The sequence below is a fragment of the Gossypium hirsutum genome, chromosome A12 (assembly GCF_007990345.1).
Source record: "Gossypium hirsutum isolate 1008001.06 chromosome A12, Gossypium_hirsutum_v2.1, whole genome shotgun sequence".
Lineage (NCBI taxonomy): Eukaryota > Viridiplantae > Streptophyta > Magnoliopsida > Malvales > Malvaceae > Gossypium > Gossypium hirsutum.
The window spans coordinates 109,430,820-109,453,530 of NC_053435.1; the positions used below are offsets into that span (position 1 = coordinate 109,430,820).

Sequence of the window (22,711 nt, forward strand, 5' to 3'; positions counted from 1 at the left end):
TGTTTGAAAATTGAGAGTGAATAAATCTAGAAAATAAATAACGGCCATTGAGGTGAGGCCTAATTGAAAATTGCCCAATAAACCCAAAAAAACATTGAGCTGGAAAATAAGAAAGCCCAATAGAAAATCGTAAACCCTAAAAAACCATCCCTTTTATTTGCTAAAGAAACCCTAGCTACGCACCTCTTCTCGTGCAGCAGTAGGGAACCAACTGTTACCACACGGCAGCAGCAGCAGCAGCCATGGTTCGTCAATCTTCCTCCTTTCGGAAACATCTTTCCATTTTTTTCTTAGAGAAATATTCAAGTTTCATTCCAAATTATATTCGTTTTCATTATTTTTTATTGGTTTGATTTGTTCTCTCTCTCTCTCTCTCTTTTATAGGTGAAGTACTCAGGAGAACCGGACAACCCTACTAAATGTAAGCTTTTAATTTTGCTTTTATCACAATCACTTAATCAAGTCCTATCTTCTGGTTGGTAGCTGGGAAAAGAATGTAGGAAACTGAAATGCAATATTCAGTTGGATTGTAATGGCTTTAGAATTCGCTTTAATTCATTGAAAAAAATGGAACTTGATTGTTGGTTTATTTTGTTGACTTCCGTTTCAGCTTGCAAAGCTAGGGGTTCTGACCTTCATGTTCATTTTAAGGTATGCTGATTTCTTTTCATCGATTATCTGTGGATATGAAATGTTGCATCGTTATGTGAATCCCAGCGGCGTTGATCAATTAATTTTGGATAATTGATTATTCACGTCAAATGAATTAGATTAATTATTCACGTGTACCGATTTGATGGTTTAAATTGCCACACTGGATTCCCCCTAACTTGAGTAACATAATGAAAATAGAGGAGGTAAAGTGAAAAAAATAGTAATATGGTCGAAGTGAGAAAATTTCAATAGTTTAGTACCAAAATAGTATTAAGCCCAAAAAACAAAAATATTGTCATAAACCTGTTTAAGGGTTTTTCTCTGTCACCGTGACTCTCACAAAGTCTCTCGGCCATACAAGGAGAAAACAATGCCTCGCATGACCACCGTCGACTGCCCTGGCTGTCCTCCACTTCGAGCCTTGACTTTCGATGCACTTGGACTAATCAAAGGTTTTTCTTTTATTGATATAATCTTTATCCAACTTCAATAAATTCATTCGAAAGATTGAACACTAATTCTGTCATTAATTAAATAGCAATCGAAGCTCGAGAGAAAGGAGGAGGAGGAGTTGCCAAAGTGGTGGAGAGATGGGGAGGTCCTGATGCTTCCAAATGTGTGCTTGCCGCTTCCATGAATGACCGCAAAATCGACCCGGTGAGTTTCTATTTTTTTTAAAGAACAATAGGTATTGAGAAGATTTTTTTCTTTATGCTGAAATTTTGTTTTTTCCCCCTCTTTTGCAGTTATTAGCTGTTGCAAGAAAAAATGGTGTGGTGAGTAACCTTTTTCTTCTTCCCTTGTTTGTTGAACACTGGCTTTAGTAGGATTTCTGTTGAATATTTCCTTGTTCAATATCTATGTACTGCAGATTGAGATACTTAATCCCCTTAATGGTGAACTTTCCCGTATGGTTTCCGATGTTAGTAATGCTGGTGTTAGGCCAGAAGATGATGCTATTGCTGGGCTGCATTTGTTCAGAAGACAGAGAGTGGAGTTAACCCCGAGGTATAATCATATTGTTATTTTTTTGGACATGGGCATGGGGATATAACCCTTAAAGGATCATTCGAATATATGGAAAAACTTAGAAAAATTGATTATATTCATGCTGGATGCATATGAGTCTTGGTAACATAGAAAATTAATAGAATTCCTATGCTTTCTTATTTATGTAATTTAGCATGGATAATAGATGGTTCTTGGTAGTTACAATTCCTTTACTGACATAACCATGTTGATCTCTATAAATTGATTATTGTCAGTTCATGCACTTTGCTCACATGTAAAACAAAAGGAAATGCAAGCATAAAAACTGTTGATCTCGTTGACACTCAAGCTGATTCTGGTGCCTCAAAAACATGGACTGTATGTGGCTCTGGTAATATCTTGTTTTCTGAAGTGGATGGGAGTGAAAGCTATGCCTTATTCGGAGGGTGAGTGTGTTTGTGTTGTATGTCTCTTTAAATAAGCTTTGTACTCAGTTTTATCTGCATTTGCTGATAGGATTTTTCATGCTCAACTGGAATGTTATTAGTTCGGTAAATAAGATTTGAGTCTTTTCTCATTCAGGAAGGGTGTTGAAGTTAACATGTGGGATCTTGAAAACTGTACTAAGATTTGGACTGCAAAGCCTGTGAGCGTTTTCAACCTCTCTGATTTATTAAAATAAATTATTTTTTAGTATCTTCTCTGTTTTCATTTATCTTAATGCATCCCGTATTGAACAGCCTCCTGCAAACAGCCTTGGTATTTTTACTCCTACTTGGTTTACATCTGCAACATTTCTTAGCAAAGATGATCATCGTAAAGTTGTGGCTGGTACCAATAACCATCAGGTAATCGTTTGCGGCCACAGCCACTCCTTAAAACATATATGTGTATGTGTGTGTTTTCTATGTTTTCCCTTTTCTTTTCTCAAGTAACTTTTATATGTGATCACATATTGCCAGTTTCTAGAATTATTTTTAATTTTGAAATAAGGCACATCCGTTTCAAAACATTCCGGAGTTGATCTTTGGTTGAACTTTTGAAAATGCAGTTTCTAGACTATAGGTGTAGCTTTATCTTTATGTGATTCATGTGCTAAAACTTACTGAATTCGAAAGAAAATTAAAGGACAAGAGTTTTTTTATCAATTTTATTTGGAGTTGTGACTATTTCAGGAATATGGAATTGAGTTTTTGTTATAGTAATGCTTTTCATTCGGTATAACTTTTTTCCTTTCATGATTTCTGTTACAGGTTCGCCTCTATGATATTTCTGCCCAACGAAGACCAGTTGTATCATTTGACTTCAGGGAGACCCCTATAAAAGCAGTTGCAGAAGACCTAGATGGTCATGCAGTTTATATAGGGAATGGATCTGGTGACCTTGCTTCTGTGGATATACGCACAGGTTAGGGATTTGATTCTATGTTCTTGTTCTGCGATTCTTTATGCCATTGACCATTTCTGATTCTTGATTTGGTGACCTTTCTTCAATGATTTGAGATGTATATTTTCGTATATTTCGGTTAATGGTGGATGTATTTCCATATAGGTAAATTGTTAGGATGCTTTTTGGGGAAGTGCTCTGGAAGCATCCGATCCATTGCCCGGCACCCTGAACTTCCTGTTATAGCATCTTGCGGTGAGTATATGCCATAGTGTTTGGTAAAGCTAAGCATTGTTACCTGTGTTTGCATACACATTCTGCACTTTTGTATTGGGAAGCTATAATTTGCAAGGTGTTCATGTGAGAACAATAGTTAAGGTCTTGGAGATGATTTTGTTGCTTGAAGAGCTAGAGAAGGAAGAAAAAGGATTTCTAACGAGTCTCAAATGATTCTGAAGTGAGTAAAAGGCCAGACCAGCGGGTTCAACTTGGAACCAATAAGTCCAATGGTTCAACAATATAGATTGAACGGAAGCTAATGAACTGGCCAGACTGTTTAAAAACCGGGAGCCAGAGAAACCAGACTTTTGCTTCTTCCTTTTTTTAATTAAGTTTGGACTTCTTTTAACCAAAAAATCTGATTTTTTTTTTCATCATGTTTTGGTCCTTTTAACCTAAATTTTAACCTATTTTTACCCAATTTGATTAATTGGTGCAAACAATAAACAATAACGGAGTTGTTTCTTTCCATCCATGGTTTATTGTTAATATAATTTTCCCGACTTTCTTCTTTTTCCATTTTTTTTTTAATTTTATGAAGTTTTCATGATGGTTGGACGAGGGACTTTAGGTCCAACCGGTTCTCTGCCCATGCCAGTTAAAATAGTTTCATTTTGGCTGATTGAAAATGAGTGAACTTGCAATTATTAGCTTCCCAACATATAACAGAACTGACAAATTTCAATATTTTCCAGGCTTGGACAGTTATTTGCGCATTTGGGACATTGGAACAAGGCAACTTCTATCATCGGTATGTTCTATTCAGAGAACAGAGTTTAAATGTCCTTGCATGTAGTTAAGTTGCAAAAAAATACACTGCAAATATCTGCCTAAAATTTTCCTGGTGCAGGTTTTCCTGAAGCAGCATCTTACAAAAGTTGTTTTCGATACTAATTTTACCGAAGAAGGTCAGTTATTTCCTTGGAATCTTTATTGTTAAAAACTAATTATTCCGTGTTTGGTGTCACCACCCGTCAATATGGCATTTTAGTTATAATGGTGAGTAATACTAGTAAACAAGAATTTGGTTGGAAGCCGTTTCTTGCATATCTCACGCCTTTGTAAACTGCTGAGTGATGGATTGTTAGTCGGAAGCTTTTACAATTTGCTTTTTGTTGTCTATTTAATGAGAACATTTTTGTTTACTTCACAATGAGGTGCTTAAGACTTAAAAGTTTGTCTATGGAGATTCTTGGTTTCTGTTTAAAGCTATGCTCATTTTGCATTGAATATCTTAATACTTAATTAAATTATATTGAAAAATCCATCAAATTAATTGAATTAATCGAGCGTTAATTATTTTATTATAAACTATATTGGAGTGTTTAAATTTTATAAATATTATTTAAATGGTGATATAATCTCATTTAAAAGGTATTCAAGGATTGAGATTTATGGGTAGAAATAGTTACAGTATTGTATGATGGTCTATTATTCCTTTTTAATTTAGAATTAGGCTAAATTAAAAAAAAATTAACCTAATGAAAATTTTGTTTATTCTTTAATTAAATGTTGATTTTTCTGTTTCCATTTTTCATGTAAAAACATCAGTAAATTAAAATATGTAATAGTTGTTACACTCTCCCAAAAGATTGAAATCTAGACAACCATAAATCCTTATACATTTCACAAATTTTAAATTCTAATCCCAAGTCAAATTATTAACCCTCTTAATTATTTTATTAAATTTATTGGTGTAATAGTTTAAAATTAAAAAAAAAATCAATAACAAGGTAACTAAAAAAAGGCATTATAATAAACCTAAATTAACAAAGTAATTTTATTTGTGTTAATAATTGAACAAATTTTAAAATCTGAAAATTAATAGTTAAACCTAAATTTTAAGATCCAAAAAATGGGACTAGAAATCCAAGTAGAATGACTAAATCTCAAATTTACAAAGGGTACAGGAAACTATGGCATAATTTAACCTAATTTATAAGACAATATGTATATTTAAGGCATTCAATTATTGTTTTCAGGAACCAATATTCCTTTTGCTCAGTAAGTAATGTTTTGCCATTAGTGTCTTCAACATATCAGCTTCATTATGGCACCCAAAAGTATTTTCATTCTATGCTGTCCAACTCTTATATCCGAACCAACATGGATACGACCTACGGTAAAAACTATAAAAGAATGACAATCGCTACACAGTGAGCAAATAATGAAGTAAAGCAACATACGATCTCGCTGTATGTTCAACTACCATCATTTTAAGATAGCATTTTAACATATTCAGCTGTTCATCCTAGAACAAAGTCATGCCAGATCTGACAAACGTACAACTTTTGCTTTATCACTTGTATCTGAACACTGTTTATGAACATGTCAGGGATTGGTGGACATGAATAAGCCCCCAGAAATGATTTCTGGCAACATGACATCAGGTAAAAAAAAATATAGTTCAAAGAAGCTTTGGATTTTTTTGGTATTTATTGCCTGCCCCAGTTTCTAATTATTCTCCTCTATTCTGGTGTGCAGCGATGTGTGTCTATTCTGCATTATTCATGAGGTTTGCATGGATGGTACAACCACGAAACTATCTACTGTTGGCGTGCCATGCTTCAAATGAGACAGTACAGATCTACCAACTCTCCCGTTGGGCAAGAGCTCAAGGGTAAGCATGATCTTTCTGGTTTATATTTAGCATATGTTAATTGGACTCAAGGGTGAGTGTTAGATATGGGTATATGTCGGACACAGATATACTCCAGTGGGAACAATATAGCATTGAGCCAATTTCTATGCAATTGTGATTTAGTTTGCGATCCTTGTTTCCACCTATGCATTATTACCCTTTCCCTGTTTAATGCTGACTTATGCTTACAATCTTTTGATCTCTTTCTGGTATAGAGATTTTCAATATGAAATGATGTTCGTGACCATGTTCTCTTAAAATTTTGAAATGATCAAATACTTGGGATAACAATGGATGCATCTGCTTTGTTACATGTAAATTTGCAATTATAGAGGAAAGGAAAACTTGGATATTATATTCTTGATTTCATAAAGAACATTTGGTTGTTGCCTCATTAGGTGTAGGAATTTATTTGGAGTTCATAGATCGGATAATTAAAATTTCAATATTTGGAGTTGCTTTCAGTTACATATTTGGTTGTCACGTTTTTCTGCTTGGTCTAACTAACATACTATCATCCTAATGTTGTTTAGGTATTTGTCGGAGAAGAAAGACAAAGCTACATTGCAGTACAGCAGCTTCAGTTGGAGCTAGCTGCTTTTCGTTTCTTTCCATTCCAAGTGTCTGTGAGTTTTATTGTGATCTGTGAAGATTGTAGTATTCTGAACTTACTATTAAAGCATTCATTTTGACTGTTAAACCAATAATGGTTGTTGGAGTGCATCTTGATTGACCCTATAATGTGTTCTGAATCTTGATTTTACCTGTTAAAAAGGTAAAATTAGGTTAGAGTTACAATCACTGTTGATTTGGGCATCAAGTCATGTTTTTAATAAACTTGGAATCGATTTAGCAGATCACAGAATGTATAATTTTTAACCTTGTCCATCACTTTTGAGTACTTAGCAGCTGTGTTGTTTCCATTTTTCATTTTTTTTATGCATACGCTGCCTTTATTCCGACCCCTAAGTGGCATTTCTAAATTTTTAATAATTAGTAAATTGGAAAGAAACTGGCAGTAAATCAGACCTAAAAAAAAAAGAAGTAAACAAAATTTCAATACATCCAAGTTTTTATGAAGTTAACAGTTGTCACTGGTTCTTAAAATTTTCAGTTACATTCATACAATTGAAACATCACACCTATTGGATCCCCTTCTTCATCGGATTGCAATTTCAGGTATGATTTTCACTTCTACTAACTTTTTCTTTTCACGTCTTTTTTAGTTTCAGACCTATGCTTATCTTCTTTTATTTCTGTGGGTATTGTGGTTTTCATCTCTGTTTTAGTTTTCAGATTTATGCTTCTTTTTTTTGATTTTTCAGTGTGTTTTTGTTATTTGTTTTGGTGTTCAGCCTTATGAAACACTGCTTATATTCGTCTTTTTAAATCTTGTGATGTCATTTTTTTGATAGTTTATCGCCTGTTATGTGTTTTATTTTTTTTTTCGATTGTTTGTTTTCTGTATTTAAGGACATTTTCTTGCAAATCTTTGAGTCCTATTTATGAGATTTTACAGTGAAGATATGTTTCTAACAACTATATAAGTATCTACCCTAAAACCCTAACTGATTAGCAGAAAATAAATGGAAATATTTTCTTGTTTCTTTCCCTTTATCGTCTCCTCATTTTCCCTTTTTCAACAAGTAAAAACATTATATTTTTTTGAAGGAATAAGAAAACACTAATTAAATCATACTGAGTTTTTAAATATTTTCAGAGAATTTGACGTTAAATACTGGGTTAATTTTCATTCTTATTTTACTCCGCGGATATCCCGTCATATCTTGCTTCGGGATAGGCTATTCCAAGAATATTCCCATCATTTCCCGTCTCGGTTCATTATTTTTAGTGCCCGGTTCAGCTGTTTTGGCATCCGGTTCAGATTTTTTAAGTGTTTGGACCAGGATACCTGTCGTACTTATTCCAGAAGGGATATCCTATGCTTGAGATATCCCGGTTGGGGGATATCCTTTTGAAGGATATCCCGGCTTAGGTATATTCCATTCCAGGGATATTCCCTTGTTTTTAAGTTTGCCTTTATGTTATGGACAGCTGTATAAGCGGTGCTGATACCCAATTTCTTTGAAACCCAACAGTAACTTTAAAATAGCCCCAAATACCAATAAACAATAAATGCAAACACCCATATTACTGGTATTTAAAAAACAGAAACAATTTCCAAAATTTATTCTTTTGAAAATAAATAATAATAAAAAAGTCTAGTCCAGAGTGTAATTTTTGAAAATAAACAATGCCCCTTTATTTTTTATGCGTTTCAGATATATGCTTCGTTTTACTAATATTTTAAGTTAGCTTTTGTCATGGTTTTCGGTTTTCAGATTAAAAGAATCAGGCCACGTTTGGTTGGTTCCCTCTTTATTCTTGGAAGAATATCAATGCTTTTGTTTGGTTGGTTCCCTCAAATGCGTAATAGGGATTCAGTGCTGAATGCTTTGAATGGCCATTCCGATCATGGCCGAATAGAAATAAAGAACATTCTTCCCAAAATCTCCTTCACACTTTCTCTGCAAATGCGTTCAAATTTGCTTCTTTTATCACAGCGTTACACTTTCAGGTTAGCAGATTTTTCTTTTCAAGTTTAATTTCGTTTGGTTTCTGTTCTTGCAATAATCAAATTTTGTTTTGGAAGGGTTTTTGGTGATGGGTTTTCTTTAAATTTTTCTAAAAATATAAGCTACAACTCAACTCCCAAATATCTGTCTTTTGGGGGAGATAATGTTTCGTTCTCTTATGGGAAACCTATGGACTAGAATTGAATTGCTTGGAGTCAATTATAATCACCACATCGATCTCTTCCTCTTAATCCTTGTTTTATTATTTCGATTTTGCTGCTGGAGACGACAAAAATAAGCTAATTAATGGAAGAGATAACTCAAAATTTGATGAATTTATGTTGTCTGTAATACTCACGCATATCTCTTTTGCAATATTTGTCCTTCTTTAAATTAGAGTTTTATTCCCAAATTTCTTACTGATAATCACTTAGTCTTCATTATTGTATTTTACAGTATTTCAGATTTGTTTCAGGTTTGGAGATATGGTGCAACAGATGAAAATTTATTAAGAAATATACGTTATAGTGCTTTGGAGCAGACAAGTTGATGTCCAGACACTAGAGGGTCAAATGGAAACAGAAGTTATGGTAGCGGGCAGTATAGATGGCTCCTTCAGGTATAAATGGAGTTGGATATAGATATTTCTTTGCGTTTATCACATTTATTGGTGTCAAAATACAATATGCTGAAGTGTGTCATCTGTTATTCTGTTCGGAGTAATAACCTCTAATTTGAAATGGTTGTGTCAGTTCTTCCAGTGCTTATGTATCAGGGTTGGGTGACCTAAACATGCCATACTTCTTGCAACTTGCTGTCAAGTGCGATAAAAATTAGGTCTCCTTTCCAATTTTGTTGTGACATTGGAACCTCTACATGTCTTGCTCATCTTTTTGTTCTGCCATGATCTGGTATTCTTTTTGGCGTTGCCATCCAACATTACATATCCCTTCCTATTGTTGTATTGGAGCTATTACTTGTTGTGATGCATGGTGCATTCTCCTTCCACTGCAACATACATGCAGATGCACTTGTTCTTTCTCACTTCCATTTTTCCGTTCACTGTCTGTTACATTGTATTTCTAAGCATTTGTCTTGTTGATTTGTTATTTTCTACTGGTTGCTATTGTGACATATGTTTAGCTTTTTCGATGGCATTGCAAAGGAACTTATACTGTTTCGATGGCACATATATATTATTAATTATTGGATACGTGGGGTATTCACTGTGTTTATTGATTGTACTATCAACAGTATTAATCTGAGTTATGCTTGCATTTGTAACTATTGTTATTACTCTCAGAAGAAAAGAAATCTATTATTATTGCATAGGGTGTAACTTAAATTTTCTTTTGACATCATCACAATGTCCTGTTCCTAAGAAGATTGGCATCATCTAATCGGTAAACTTTCCTTTTCAGTTTAACACGGAGGGGTATCTTCTAAGGCTTCCTCTTCCAGAATGTTGGGTGGTAAGAAAAAAATACTGTGCTTGTTTCGCCACCATCTATTTATCTGTATAGTGGAGCCAAGTTACCTCAATTCATACATACCCAGATTATTCTTTTTCTGAATGCTACAGAGAAGTTACTTGAGTTGTTCATTTTTCAGGTCTCAAAACTGCATATGCTTATTGATGCTGTCACTGAGAGTTATAACAAATATTTCTTTGGGGACGTTGGGAGAGAAATATATGATTTCTTTTGGGGTGATTTTGCTGACGGGTATGTAGAATGTTCTTTTATAATCTGCTTTCTGCTAATAGAACGTAGTTCTATTGTTTTATGCCATTAGGGTCTGGATTTTATGCCATTTACAGATCATGAAAACTGAAAAGTAATGAAGTTTATGCTGTTGTTATATAGCACATAATGCCCTTTTTTTCTAAGGTTAAAGTTGTAAACTTCATTTGGTGGATAGTGTGTGTTATTTTATTGTTATCATTACTAGAATTCTATTGTAAGTTGGATCAGTATGTGCTGTTGACACATACATGAAATACCTGTTCATGGTTGTATGGTTTTTGCAAAAAATACTGGTATAATTTTTACTCTGATTAGCTGTAGTTATTTTTGTGTTATATGTACAGTCTTTAGATCTGCAACCCATGATTGGGATTTATGTTTTTGTTGTTTGCATAGGTATATTGAGGCCAGTAAAGCTCGCATTTACCACTCTGGAGATGATTCAGTTGGTTTGGTAGCTCAGACAGTTCTACTCTATGTTTTCGAGAATATACTGAAATTATTACATCCATTCATGCCATTCGTAACTGAGGAACTGTGGCAGGTGTGGGCTTTGTAGTGTTTACCACATTTTTTGTTAATATAATTTTTATAATTTAAACTCATTTAGTTTACCATATTCTTGAATCTGATCATTCATGCTAATATTAAGTTTGGATAAAATTCGCTGGAACACAATTTCCATTGATGAGCACCTTATCAAGTCTAGATTTAATGTGCACACCTGACTTTGGACATGCACATATACTTAAGTGAATTTTGGGTTCACATTACAGCATACATGAATAGTGCTACATACAAGAAATGATATTTTTTCTTTTTTTATTGTTTTAGTCATCCCCTAAGGTTTTCTGCAGATGAAACTGTGGATTTTTCTTTTATTTTATTTATCTTCAGGCACTTCCCAATCTGAGAGAGGCTCTTATAATATCTTCCTGGCCACAAACTTCTCTTCCCAGGAGTACTCATTTGGTAAAAAGATTTGAAAATTTACAAGCTCTGGTGAGTTTATAGAACTCTTCTTTTTTCCTCTACATTGGCCACCAAATACTCTTCAACCCAAGGTAAGGGAATCGCTAACCTCTGATAATTTATGTGCTAGACTCGAGCAATCAGGAATGCTAGAGCTGAGTATTCTGTTGGTAGTGAAGAAGTCATTCAGTATATATCTGTAAGTGTAGTTTGTTTCTTTAGGGATTGTCTTATTAATTATAAAGAAAAATTAATGGCACCTTTTTGTTTCTTTTCTTGATTGTGCCATCTTTCGATGCATAATATATACTTGTAACTATACTACCACAGGCTGTTGTAAAGTCTGGCGGAAAAAGGAATGGCTTAATGAACAATGCTAATGTCTTAAGTATCTGTATTCTTAGCATGTCCGCAAATCAATGTTGATAGGTTGTATCCACTTGATGCCGGAAGAGAAGGAGGTTTTGGCTCTCTTATCCAAGCTAGATTTAGACAATATTCATTTCGCTGATTCTCCTCCAGGCATGTTTACTTTGAACCATATATGCTTTGGTCCTAGGACAAAGAAATGCTTTGCATATTCATTTCACTAATAGTACTTCCTATTGATTCTCTTTGATATATGAAATGTTGGACATCTATATGTATTTATACTTGCAGAGGATGCAAAACAATCAGTTCACCTTATTGCAAGTGGAGGACTGGAGGCATATCTTCCCCTTGCTGATATGGTTGATATTTCTGCTGAAGTGCAACGCCTTACCAAGCGGCTATCAAAGATGCAAACAGAGTATGAGGGACTTAAAGCTCGTCTCAACTCTCCTAAAGTATGAACTTTACTTTGTCATTGATGTAGATGCACTAATATTGCACATTACTTTGGCACAAATGGTAATAGTGACCACCGTGCTTAAGCTTGTCAAACATGACTGAATGTATGGATTAAAATAGGATAAAAACAAGGCACGGAACTTAAAAACGACACTACTTTGTAGTAGTCAGAGTTTCATGGAGAGGATTCCTGAATATGTTTGCTATGACATTTTGTTTATTATGTGTCAACTTTAGTGGGGGCACTTACCCAGAGAACTTCATAAAATTAACTTTAGGGAGAAGCTCAAACTGTTGTTTTTTTTAAAATCAATTGGGAAAGTTTATGTGCTATAAAGCATTTGGAAAAGTTTGGCACACTTAAATTTGGTGTATCATGAGAACTAGCTGTTGTTCGTGTTCAACATTGCTACTAAAGTTAATTGATAGTTCACTGTTTACTCGCGTAAGTCTTATTAGGATGTGTCAACTGATGGCCTTTTCTTCTCCAACAAGCTTCATATTCTCCTATGCTTGTTGATGCCTGCAATTGCTTACAAGCCTCTTACAATCTATAATATGTGTTCACTGCAGTTCATAGAGAAAGCTCCCAAGGATGTTGTCTGTGGGGTTCAGGAAAAAGCAGCAGAATCAGAACAGAAGATTAATTTAACCAAAAACCGATTGGCTTTACTGGAATCAACTGTTATGCTTTCCCAATAGGCTCCATATTGGTCATATTTTCAGTCTTAGCAAAGCTACACTTCGTGTTGGGATGATCTGCATTGTTTACTCATTTATGTCACTATAAACTCCATTTCAACTGATCTGCACATTCAACCATTAGAGGACTTTGTAGTTTTCTGTTGTTAGAAGCATATTATACCCAAACTTCCGCACTGATAACGTGAGCCCAGAACGCAACTGGCTTGGTCAGATAAGAAGGATAGAGCAATCCATAAATTGAGTGGAACTGAAATGCCATAATTGTGCTTTCATTGCTTAATCGAAGTTACAAAAAATATTAAACCTTGCTCATTGTTCTTCATTGTACCTTTATTCAGGTATTGATTTCATTGGTTTCTTGTTTTGGGTTCCAATCTTCCATAGATCTAAGTAGCATTTCTTTTATCAAATGTTATTGGCGTGGGAGAATGGAAGATGATGGGTTTCTATTACTCAGTGTTAGGGATGCTCATGATATTTATCCCTCCAAAGCTTGAGGAATGTCAGTAATTATTTATAATATGCATAAGTTATACTCTGCTAAAGGATAAGCATAGTATAACTAGCTAAAGGATAAGCATAGTGACTTATGTATATTATAAATAATTATTGACATTCCTCAAGCTTTGGAGGGATAAATATCATGAGCATCTCATACTATGTATAAAACTATCTATAATTCAACAAATTCGACATAAATAATAAATAATTAAATTAAAATACATTTTAAAATTATTTTTTAGTACTAGTCGATACACCAAATTTCAACACGTCTGGGCGAAATCAACTTAATACGCATCAATATGATCGATACTGGCCAAAATTTACATTGAAATGGAACTTAAGTTTATTTTTCTGATTTACTACCATAGTATAACATTTCAATTTGTACGGACGAAAGTGAGCACCACAGATCATGCTTCAAGCAGGCCCGTTTAAGGTATAATCATAGAAATATTTATAGCTTTAAGAATATTAACTTAAAGTTCAAATGTATTCTAAAACAAGAGATTTTGGTTCATCAAAAGAGTAAGCTTTTTTTAATGTTGTCATAGTGCATAAATGTTAAGGGTTAAATATTTTAGAATTAAAAGCAAATTGATATGATATATATACCAGTTATAATATTATTTAATTCATATTATACAATTAATATAAAATGAAATAGTTTATGTAGTATTTTAATTTTTATAATTTTTTTTATAATTTTTTAAAATTTTAAAATTAAGACTAAATTGTCATAGTGTATAAATGTTGAGGGTTAAATATTTTAGAATTAAAAGCAAATTGACATGATATATACACCAATTAGAAAAGCCATATCATCGGGTGAACAAAATATATAATCTCAAATAGTTGGATGACTAAATTGTAATTTTTCATAGTTTAAAGATTAAAACGGAAATTCACATTTAATTCAGTGTCCCATGGTCCATAGTGTAGTTTAATAGCACTAATCAAATATTCAAAACCCTATTTGGAAAATATTGCTATCTAATTAGAAATACTTCTGGGTAAGTCTTTTTTTCTCAATTTTCTACCTTAACTATTGATTAAATCATTCATCTTACATTCTTTTTCTATTTAGATACATACATATATTTTCTACCTTAACTATTGATTAAATCATTCATTCCATATATTCCTTCTTTCTTTTATGTTTTCATTATTCTCTCTTCCTCCCTTCTCGTACTTCGTGGATTCTCTTTTGGTCTCTTTTCATTTTTTTCCTGTCATTCTTTTATAGCTTTGTGTAACCACAGGCAAAACACACACACAAACACTCTACAGTAGGAACATAGTATAAGAAAAAAGACTTGTCTAAGCATTTTTATGCAATGACAAAGCTTTTTTGTGCCTTTGGACTACATCCTAGCCTCAAGCAAGCAGTTGTTGCGTCTATACCAGATCCTCTCCAGGTAGCAATAAATCAAAATCTTTACAGGCAAAACAAAAACATTCTCAACTTAACCATGGGAGAAATTCAGCAAGAGACGTATATTGCCTTAGAAGATCTGTGTAACAGAAGAAAGGTCTTCAAGGATTATCTCCATGGTGACAGAAGATTAGATAAGGCCTGTAATGACTCACACCTTAGGATCAAATGTGGAAAAGACAAGTCATGTTATTGCCCTACCAAAAAGAAAAATCATTTTAGAAGAATGAAGAGATTTTCTCCAAAGATTCCCAAGAGGAGAAAATACAGATGGAGATATCTCAAGAAAAAGAAGAAATCTTCAAGATTTACAAAATCTGCCTATTGTTGCATCTGCAACCAGAAGGGTCACTATGTGAAATCATGCCTAAACAACAAAAAAAGAGCCAAGATGATCCAGCAAATACAGCAAAAATCAGGAATCAAAATTACTGAAGAAGATGATCTTGAATCACTATTCTCCATTGATGATAAGCCCAATGAACAATCACTGTGTGCAATTCAAAGTGTTGAATACAGTGATTCTGAATCTTCATCAAATGAGATATTCATGGCACAGTCTCAAACATACTCACATTCTCTGCTATCAAACGCTCAAAGTCTTTCAACCTTTGAAGTTTTGGTGCCATACATTCCAGTCTCTATTTACCTAGAAAAATACAGCAAGCCAATTACCGTAATTGCATTCATTGATACTGGAGCTGTAGAAACTATCATGAATCCAAAAATTCTACCCCCAGGATGGTGGGAACCTCATACCAGACATTTTAATTCAACAGCAGACAATATTTTCACCACCTATTTGAGAAGTAAGCCGATCAAAATCTAATTCTTTCCGACATGCTCAGTAACCACTACTGTTTTGAGATCAAAACTCCCTGAAAAAAAATCTCATTGTTGGTTTTGATCTTTATACCAAAGCCAAACATTTGAGAATTTTGCCAGAAGGATTAAGGTACAAGTAAATGTTTAAACCCTTTGTGCCTATTCCAAAGTTATTCTCAGTATATTCTGAGAAGATCCAAGAGATTATAGAAGAATTAAGGGAGAAGTCATGTGCAGAGTCTCATTCAGAGTTCCTACAGAAATGTAAAAATCCCTTGTGGAAGAATTCTGAGTTCTTTATCAAACTTACCTTCAAGAAAAATGAAGATATCAATCCGACAAGAGCTAGTCATATGGGAATGAACCCAGATCATCTAAAGTTAGCTGAAGAAGAATGTCAACAACTACAAAAGGAAGGATTGATCAAAGCATTAGATTCACAATGGGCTTATGAAGCATTCTATGTCAACAAGAGATCATAACCAGCCAGAGGAAAATTAAGACTGGTGATCAATTACCAGCCTCTTAATTATTTCTTATAAGATGATAAATTCTCTTTGCCCAACAGAAATTCAATTTTCTCAAGCCTTGCAAAAGCCTGTGTATTCTCCAAGTTTGATCTGAAAGCTGGATTTTGGCAATTGGGAATTGATCCAAAAGATAGGCCCAAAACAGGATTCTGCATTCCAAACAAATATTTCCAATAGACAATCATGCTTTTTGGTCTAAAGACGGCTCTATCACTGTTTCAGAAAGCCATTATAAAGATTTTCCAACCCATAATGGACCAAGCCTTGATCTGCATAGACGATATCCTCTTATACAGCCCAGACCAAGAAAGTCATGCACATCTTCTTGAAAAATTTAAACAAATTATCCTTCAATATGAGATAATATTGTCTGAAAGGAAAATGCAGATTAACAAAGAAGAAATAGTATTCCTTGGTATGACTATCAAGGATGGCAGATATCAACCTCATCCCAACATTGCGGAAAAGTTGAAGAAATTTCCAGATGACAATCTTTCCAAAAAGCAGGTTCAACAGTTTTTGGGAATTGTATATTACCTTAGAGATTTTGTTCCAAAAATCTCAAAATTTACAAATCCTTTAAGAAAAATGTTGAAGAAAGAGCCTCCTCTATGGGGAATTAAACAATCCTTAGCAATCCAAAAATTGAAAAGCCAACTACAACACTTGCCACCTTTGCAAATCCCTTCAGAAGGAAAAAGAATTTTGCAAATAGATGCAAGTGACAAATACTGGGGAGCCATTTTATTTGAAGAAGATAACAGCAAAAGACACTTATGCGGATACAAGAGTGGAAGATTCACAAATGCTGAGATTCATTACCATTCTACTTTTAAAGAAATTCTTGCTGTCAAGAAAGGTATTTCAAAATTTGAATTTCATCTGGTAGGATATTATTTCCTTGTTGAGATGGACATGTCATCTTTTCCTAAGATGTTACAATTCAAAAAGAAAGAAGTACATCATCCTCAACTTCTCAGATGGGCTGAATGGTTCTCAAAGTTTTCCTTTAATGTCAAGCACATAAAAGGAAAGAATAATGTTCTTGCTGACATCCTTACCAGACCACCTGAAATCTTCATGTTCCAATCTTCATCCTCCTTCAAAGGAAAAGGTAAAAAGCAAATCCCTCAAAATCCACCCTCACCATTTTCTATTCCCTGCCAACCAAATTCTCACCCTGACCATCCTCCAAAAGTTCTAAGTCTGATATTAGAAAAATGATTTCACAAAGAAGCCATGAATATGATGCTTTCATATCAGTTAAGCATTTTTCGAGATTTTGGTGGATTATTTCTAAAACCTTTAGGTCTTCACCCTAAATATCCATTCATTCATCCACCAAAGTTCTAGTTTGGTGAATTCCCTGAAGAATTGAAATGGATGTTTTGGTAACTCATTTATTCCACATAGGAATTGAGTTCTTTATCCCAGATCTCCAACACTTCCTGATGATGGCAATACAAGATGAAATTAGTCTTAAAATGAAAAATCTGGCAAACTTTTTCAAATGGTTCTATCCTTTAGAACAATGGGCTGACATGATCATGTTTGAATTTCTTAAGAATACAAAAGTCCAATGAATCTTAATCATTTTTTATAAGCCTCAATACTTCGTGCAAATGGTCCGGCCATACAACTGAGAGCTTTCCCTAGTGCATGGATCCATAAAACTTATTTCTTATAAGTGAGTCTAAACCCTTATGACTATAAGGGTTTGCAAAAGTATTTATGCCAGGTTAACAAGATTATCCCCTTCAAAAATATGGCCCTTAGGAAAGACATTGGCACCATGGGATGTAGAAAGTGATTAAATTATAAACCACGTTCTTTATGTTAACTCCTTATATTAAATTATAAACCAGGTCGGATCAATTTTAATATTTATAAGAATGTTTTTAGAAATATTTTAATTAATTGTTTTGTAGAAATTTAAATAATGCATATATAATTGTTTCAATAGTGTTCCATTCTTTATAGAAATGCGAAGTACCCACTAAACGATCAAAACCGACATATAGGATTCCAGACTGGGACATTCTGTTTCTTAGTTTTCTCAAAAAATCTGTACTTTAGTTTTAAAAAATAAGAATAATCTAATTGGGATGCTTGTTAATATTGATAGTAATTGAAGAATTGGAGAATTTCAACCGATTTGCTAATTGCTAAGGTTTTTTCGATTTGGGTTTCATGATCATATACGATGGAGATTGTTAAGATTCGTGCATGCATATATGTTTTCTTTTTCATACTGCTAGGTGCTTGCATTCATTAGTAAGTATTGGGTATATTTTCTTTAAAATAGTCGGGATTGTTCATGTTCTGTTGGGTATGATTTGTAAATGGATTTTGATTGGAAGTTTTAGGTAAACCCATGGTATCTCTGTATATCAGCTGAATGGGAAGTTTTGTGTGATTATTGATATATCCATGTGGTGAAATGCTCGGATTTTGGTTAAAGATAGAATTATATTCATCTGTGTTACCTAGCCTTACATGAAGGGAAATTGAGTTGTAATCTTTTAAGTGAATAGGTTCTAGTTGCAACCCTTAGATTAACATAATTTTGATTTGCTTATTTGTTGATGGTTATTATGAGACTGAAAAAAAGATGCATTGGATATATTCTCTAATGATGTCATAACTAATTTCTTCTTCATTTATTGTCTTAGTTGATTTCTCAATGCATTCTGGTTCGGAACAATTGTTCTTTTTCTTTTGATTTTTTGTTTGTTTTGGGTTTATGGTTTTTAGGGTTTATACTTATAGAGTGATTGATGAAATAAAGAAGAGCCGATTGTTTGTTTTGAGTTCTCACTTAACCCGTTTGCCTCCGGCATCTTCCCTCATGGCTTCGGAGAAAGTAGCTGCCCTTGCTGCTGTTCCCTCTGATTCTCCTACCATGTCAGCCCAGCCCTATGTTTCTCATTCTCCTTCTATTCATCAATTTCTTCTTTTAGAAAAAAAAAAGAAATCTTTTTTTTTTAGAATAATTCTCGACAGTAAATGTTCCTTCTCTTTTTACTTCGATGTGAATTACCGGGATCATTCATTCTCATTTACTTGTTTTTTTTTCAGATTTGACAAAATCATCAACAAGGAAATCCCAGCTACCGTGGTGTATGAAGATAATAAGGTGCTGATCTTTTTTCTTTTTACTTCTGATTTTAAATTCTTCGGATTCTGTCACAGCTTATTTGTACGTTGGAAAGATCTTTTAGAAATTAGGCCTTTTTTTTCCTTCTTGAACTATGGCTTGATTCTTGCAACAGGTGATGCTTATTTTATATATATTTTTTCTATTTGTTTCTTAAAACAAATTTCCCTCGACCAAATTCTGGTCGTGACCTGGAACTTGGTCTGGCTTTTAACAATTCAAAAGGCACTACTTTTGACCTTTTCCATTTTTATCTTAAAATGGATAGAAATGCAAACACCTCCTGCCCTTATAAGTTGGAGAAGATACGTCGACCTTGTGCATTTTGACAAGTAGCCCACTATTGGCCTAAAGTAATGTATGGAGACTTGTGGGGTGGCACATTCTAAGTTAGAATGAGAGAGTAGAGGTTCTTTTGTTTGTCTTAAGAGCTGTCTATATAAAGGGCTGTGTTTTTTATTTTTGTTTAATTTATTTTCACTAGCGGTCTTGCTAAGGGTAATAGATGAGAATTTGTTGGAATTTTAAGGGATGCTGATTGTATTTAAGAGGATGGATTCTAAGGAATGAACGTGGAAGTGGGCATATGCCTTGAAATTATTGGGTTCATTAATTGGATCAGTCAGCTGGTCAAATTTTTTCAGGGAAATGAGATAGCAAATGTATTAATTAAGGTTGGCATTTGAAGGGAAGTATTTTCTTGGCTTGATGGTGATATTTGTTCTGTTAAATTGAGTTCTTTGTGCTATCATTGGTATTTCCATGTCCTGGCGCTGTCTGTTCTTACTTGGTGTTCGAGTCTTGGTTGACTTGTGCTACTGATGTTTTAATTCTACATATTGGTTCTGAAATGTCTTTGTCCTTTGTTTGCTTTTGTGAGTGTTGTCAATTATTAGTGAAAGTTGTCTTAACAAAAAAGAAGATAGCAGGGTTTTTCATGTTCAAGTAAGAGTTAGAAAGAATGCAATTGGCTTCATAATTGTTAATGGAAAGAGGTTAGCACTTCCAAGAGAAGTTAAGTGGACCACGTTTAAAATTTTAGATAATTTTGATGATGAAAACTGGTGAAGGCCACTCATTGATAGATTAGAGTTTAAGTAGCTTTCAGGAATGCTAGCTGAAACTTTGGAACATCAATTCCAAATTGAACAAATGAAAATGTTGTTGGCATTAGCAAAATCAGAAATATGTCTGCAGATGCACAACTAAAATTAGACCTAATGTATAAAGCTTGATTAGGTGAGCTGAATCAGGTAGAGATTGTATGTGGTTTGAATCAGGTAAAGATATTGAATGTAACTGTATTGAAGCTGTCGAGGGTGTGTGGATTAGCAGCTAGGGGGTTGTTTGGTATGATGATTTGAAGTTGATGTATGTGATGTTTGCTGTTTATTGCTGCCTTAATGAAAAATCCTTATTATTTTATTTCTTTCGTAACAAAGAAATATCAGTACTCGCTGTTGCACTGAAAAAAATTTTAATTAGCTTTGAATTTTGCTTCCATTGACCGAAAGCTTTAAAGCTATCACTTCTGGTAAAGATTTTACAATAATCCTTTTTATTTTTTTAGCCAAACTTATGTAGCAACTGCTCGTGGGCCTACTCCATCGGTGACTGATTTCATGTATGAATCATCACTTCTACTTTGTCTGTCTTTTCATTTTGTTTTAGTTTCAGCTCTATTCTTTATTACTTATATTTCAGTGGGTTTTATGATTTTTTGTTTTCTTCTTTATGAATCCTTTTTCTTTGCCTGCTCATCTCTGTTTTTTTGTTGAAGATATATTTATTCATCACTCGAAGCAAAGCGAAAGGGAAAGTAGGAGTGTTTTGAGGAGAGTGAAAAATGGTTGGTCCTACTTCATCGGAGATTGATATCAGGTATGAATATATACTTAAACTTTGTATATCTGTTTTTAGTTTTAGATATATGCTTCTTTTTACTAATATTCTCATTGGGTTTTCGGTTTTCAGATTCAAAGAATCACTGTTTCGTTCCGTTGAAATTATGGATCTGTGTGGTATTTTTTGTTTGTTTATCACGTTTTTTGTTTTTGAATTTTCTGTTTTTCAGTAGAAGATTGTTGGGGCTGGGGTTGTTGGGCTTAGCTTGAATTCAGTACAGATTTTTTTAAGTGTGCTGTTGCATTTTATTTTTGTTCTTATTCCGTTCCCCGAATATCCCCTTCCTATTCCGATGCAGTATAAGCTATTGTGTGGATATCCCCTTTATATCCCGTACCGGTTCAGTTGTTTTAGTGTCCGGTTCAGATTTTTTGCATGTATGGACCGGACAACCTGTCGATCTTATTCCAAGGAAGGATATCCTATTCCTGGGTTATTCCGGTTTGGGATATTCCATTCCAAGGGCACCCGGTTCGGGGATATCCCATTCCAAGGATATCTCGGGATTGGTTTAGGTTTTTTTTAAAGAAAAGTACTAGGTTATTATTAAAATGCAAAAACACATGAAACCAACCGGACTAAAATAAAGACCCAAAAACGATACAGGGCCAAAGGAAAACAAAGGCCTGGAAAAATTGAAACAAAAAAGAAAAGAAAAGAATCAAAATAAAAAAGATTTGTATCTAAAAAAGTAACAGACACATGAAAAAATAATGAATGGAGAGAGAAAATGACACTTTTTTTTATTGGTTTTTTCATAAAGATTACAAATGAAAACATTTTCAGGTTTCTTTCAGTTTTATTGTCTTCTCATTTTCCATTTTTAAACTTTCTTTCCTATTTTTTCCCTCATTAGAAAATAAATAAGAACCAATTTAAAAAAAATGTAAATATTAAGAATAAATTTATTATTAGATATATTTTAATAATTAATTATATATTTTAACCATTCTAAATGATAAATTAGGTTTGATCCAATTTAATATGTATCATAATATTTTATAAAGAAGAAGAAGAAGAAGAAGAAGACAATAGATTAGCTTACATTGAAGGATTAGAGATGGAGAAAGCAGAGGGAGATAAAAGTCCATGGATTCAGCATTTTCAGTGTTGCGGTGAAGGAGAGAACTCATAGAAAGCAAAATCTTTTGGTTAGTGAAGTGAAGACAGTGATGAGGAATTCTCAATGGAGGGTTTGTTTAGAATCTCTCCACTTTAACTATTTCTTTTATTTTTAGGTTAATTAAGGATTATCCATATTTATTATTTTTTAATACTAATTATTAGTATTTTATAAACCCAACTAATAAATATAAACTCAAATCATAATTTTTTTTATGATACAAAACTCTCTGCTCCATCTTTGATTTTTAATGCGTACATAAATATATTTTTCTTATTTTAGGAAAATCTTCAAAATGGCTGACCGTCATGTGATTAGCCGGTTTAGGAAATTCTTATTCTCGATTTGGCTTGTTCGGAGTTAGGCCATATTGGAACAGACTGGAATACTAAGTATTTTAAGATATCCTGGTTTGAGAATAACCTGGTTTTAGAAACTTATTTAATAAAATAATAT

The 22,711-nt window shown here is 33.6% G+C and overlaps 2 protein-coding genes across 12 annotated transcripts; both read left to right on the forward strand.

Moving 5' to 3' along the window:
• Window positions 1-134: 134 nt before the first annotated feature.
• LOC107941544 (WD repeat-containing protein 74) lies at window positions 135-21,362 on the forward strand. Of its 9 annotated transcripts, none has more exons than XM_041083886.1 (25): window positions 135-245; window positions 385-421; window positions 611-651; window positions 1,016-1,106; window positions 1,193-1,311; window positions 1,401-1,430; window positions 1,526-1,662; window positions 1,920-2,090; window positions 2,227-2,290; window positions 2,385-2,492; window positions 2,898-3,051; window positions 3,196-3,285; window positions 4,005-4,060; window positions 4,160-4,217; window positions 5,645-5,699; window positions 5,794-5,929; window positions 6,484-6,576; window positions 7,065-7,129; window positions 8,293-8,528; window positions 9,002-9,145; window positions 9,279-9,437; window positions 9,948-9,998; window positions 10,138-10,250; window positions 21,008-21,108; window positions 21,202-21,362. In XM_041083886.1, the coding sequence occupies exons 1-15, from the start codon at window positions 243-245 to the stop codon at window positions 5,662-5,664; spliced, it is 1,179 nt and encodes a 392-aa protein (XP_040939820.1). In that variant the 5' UTR covers window positions 135-242; the 3' UTR covers window positions 5,665-5,699; window positions 5,794-5,929; window positions 6,484-6,576; window positions 7,065-7,129; window positions 8,293-8,528; window positions 9,002-9,145; window positions 9,279-9,437; window positions 9,948-9,998; window positions 10,138-10,250; window positions 21,008-21,108; window positions 21,202-21,362. The 9 variants fall into 9 exon arrangements, with proteins under 9 accessions (XP_040939820.1, XP_040939821.1, XP_040939823.1 ...); XM_041083887.1 differs by having other exon boundaries at window positions 9,279-9,363; XM_041083889.1 differs by lacking the exon at window positions 9,279-9,437 and having other exon boundaries at window positions 8,267-8,528.
• LOC107941545 (valine--tRNA ligase, chloroplastic/mitochondrial 2) lies at window positions 10,822-13,143 on the forward strand. 3 transcript variants are annotated; one of them, XM_041083895.1, is made up of 5 exons: window positions 10,822-11,273; window positions 11,374-11,442; window positions 11,648-11,765; window positions 11,904-12,070; window positions 12,648-13,143. In XM_041083895.1, the coding sequence occupies exons 3-5, from the start codon at window positions 11,663-11,665 to the stop codon at window positions 12,774-12,776; spliced, it is 399 nt and encodes a 132-aa protein (XP_040939829.1). In that variant the 5' UTR covers window positions 10,822-11,273; window positions 11,374-11,442; window positions 11,648-11,662; the 3' UTR covers window positions 12,777-13,143. The 3 variants fall into 3 exon arrangements, with proteins under 3 accessions (XP_040939829.1, XP_040939832.1, XP_040939831.1); XM_041083898.1 differs by having other exon boundaries at window positions 11,673-11,765; XM_041083897.1 differs by lacking the exons at window positions 10,822-11,273; window positions 11,374-11,442 and having other exon boundaries at window positions 11,631-11,765.
• Window positions 21,363-22,711: the final 1,349 nt, after the last annotated feature.

Coding starts and splice junctions, on each gene's coding strand:
- LOC107941544 (XM_041083889.1), top strand. Junction 652..1,015: donor ACCTTCATGTTCATTTTAAG/GTATGCTGATTT, acceptor CGGCCATACAAG/GAGAAAACAATGCCTCGCAT. Junction 1,312..1,400: donor ATGACCGCAAAATCGACCCG/GTGAGTTTCTAT, acceptor CCTCTTTTGCAG/TTATTAGCTGTTGCAAGAAA.
- LOC107941545 (XM_041083895.1), top strand. CDS start 11,663: ATGTTGATAGGTTGTATCCACTTGATGCCGGAAGAGAAGGAGGTTTTG. Junction 11,766..11,903: donor TTTCGCTGATTCTCCTCCAG/GCATGTTTACTT, acceptor TTATACTTGCAG/AGGATGCAAAACAATCAGTT. Junction 12,071..12,647: donor CTCGTCTCAACTCTCCTAAA/GTATGAACTTTA, acceptor TGTTCACTGCAG/TTCATAGAGAAAGCTCCCAA.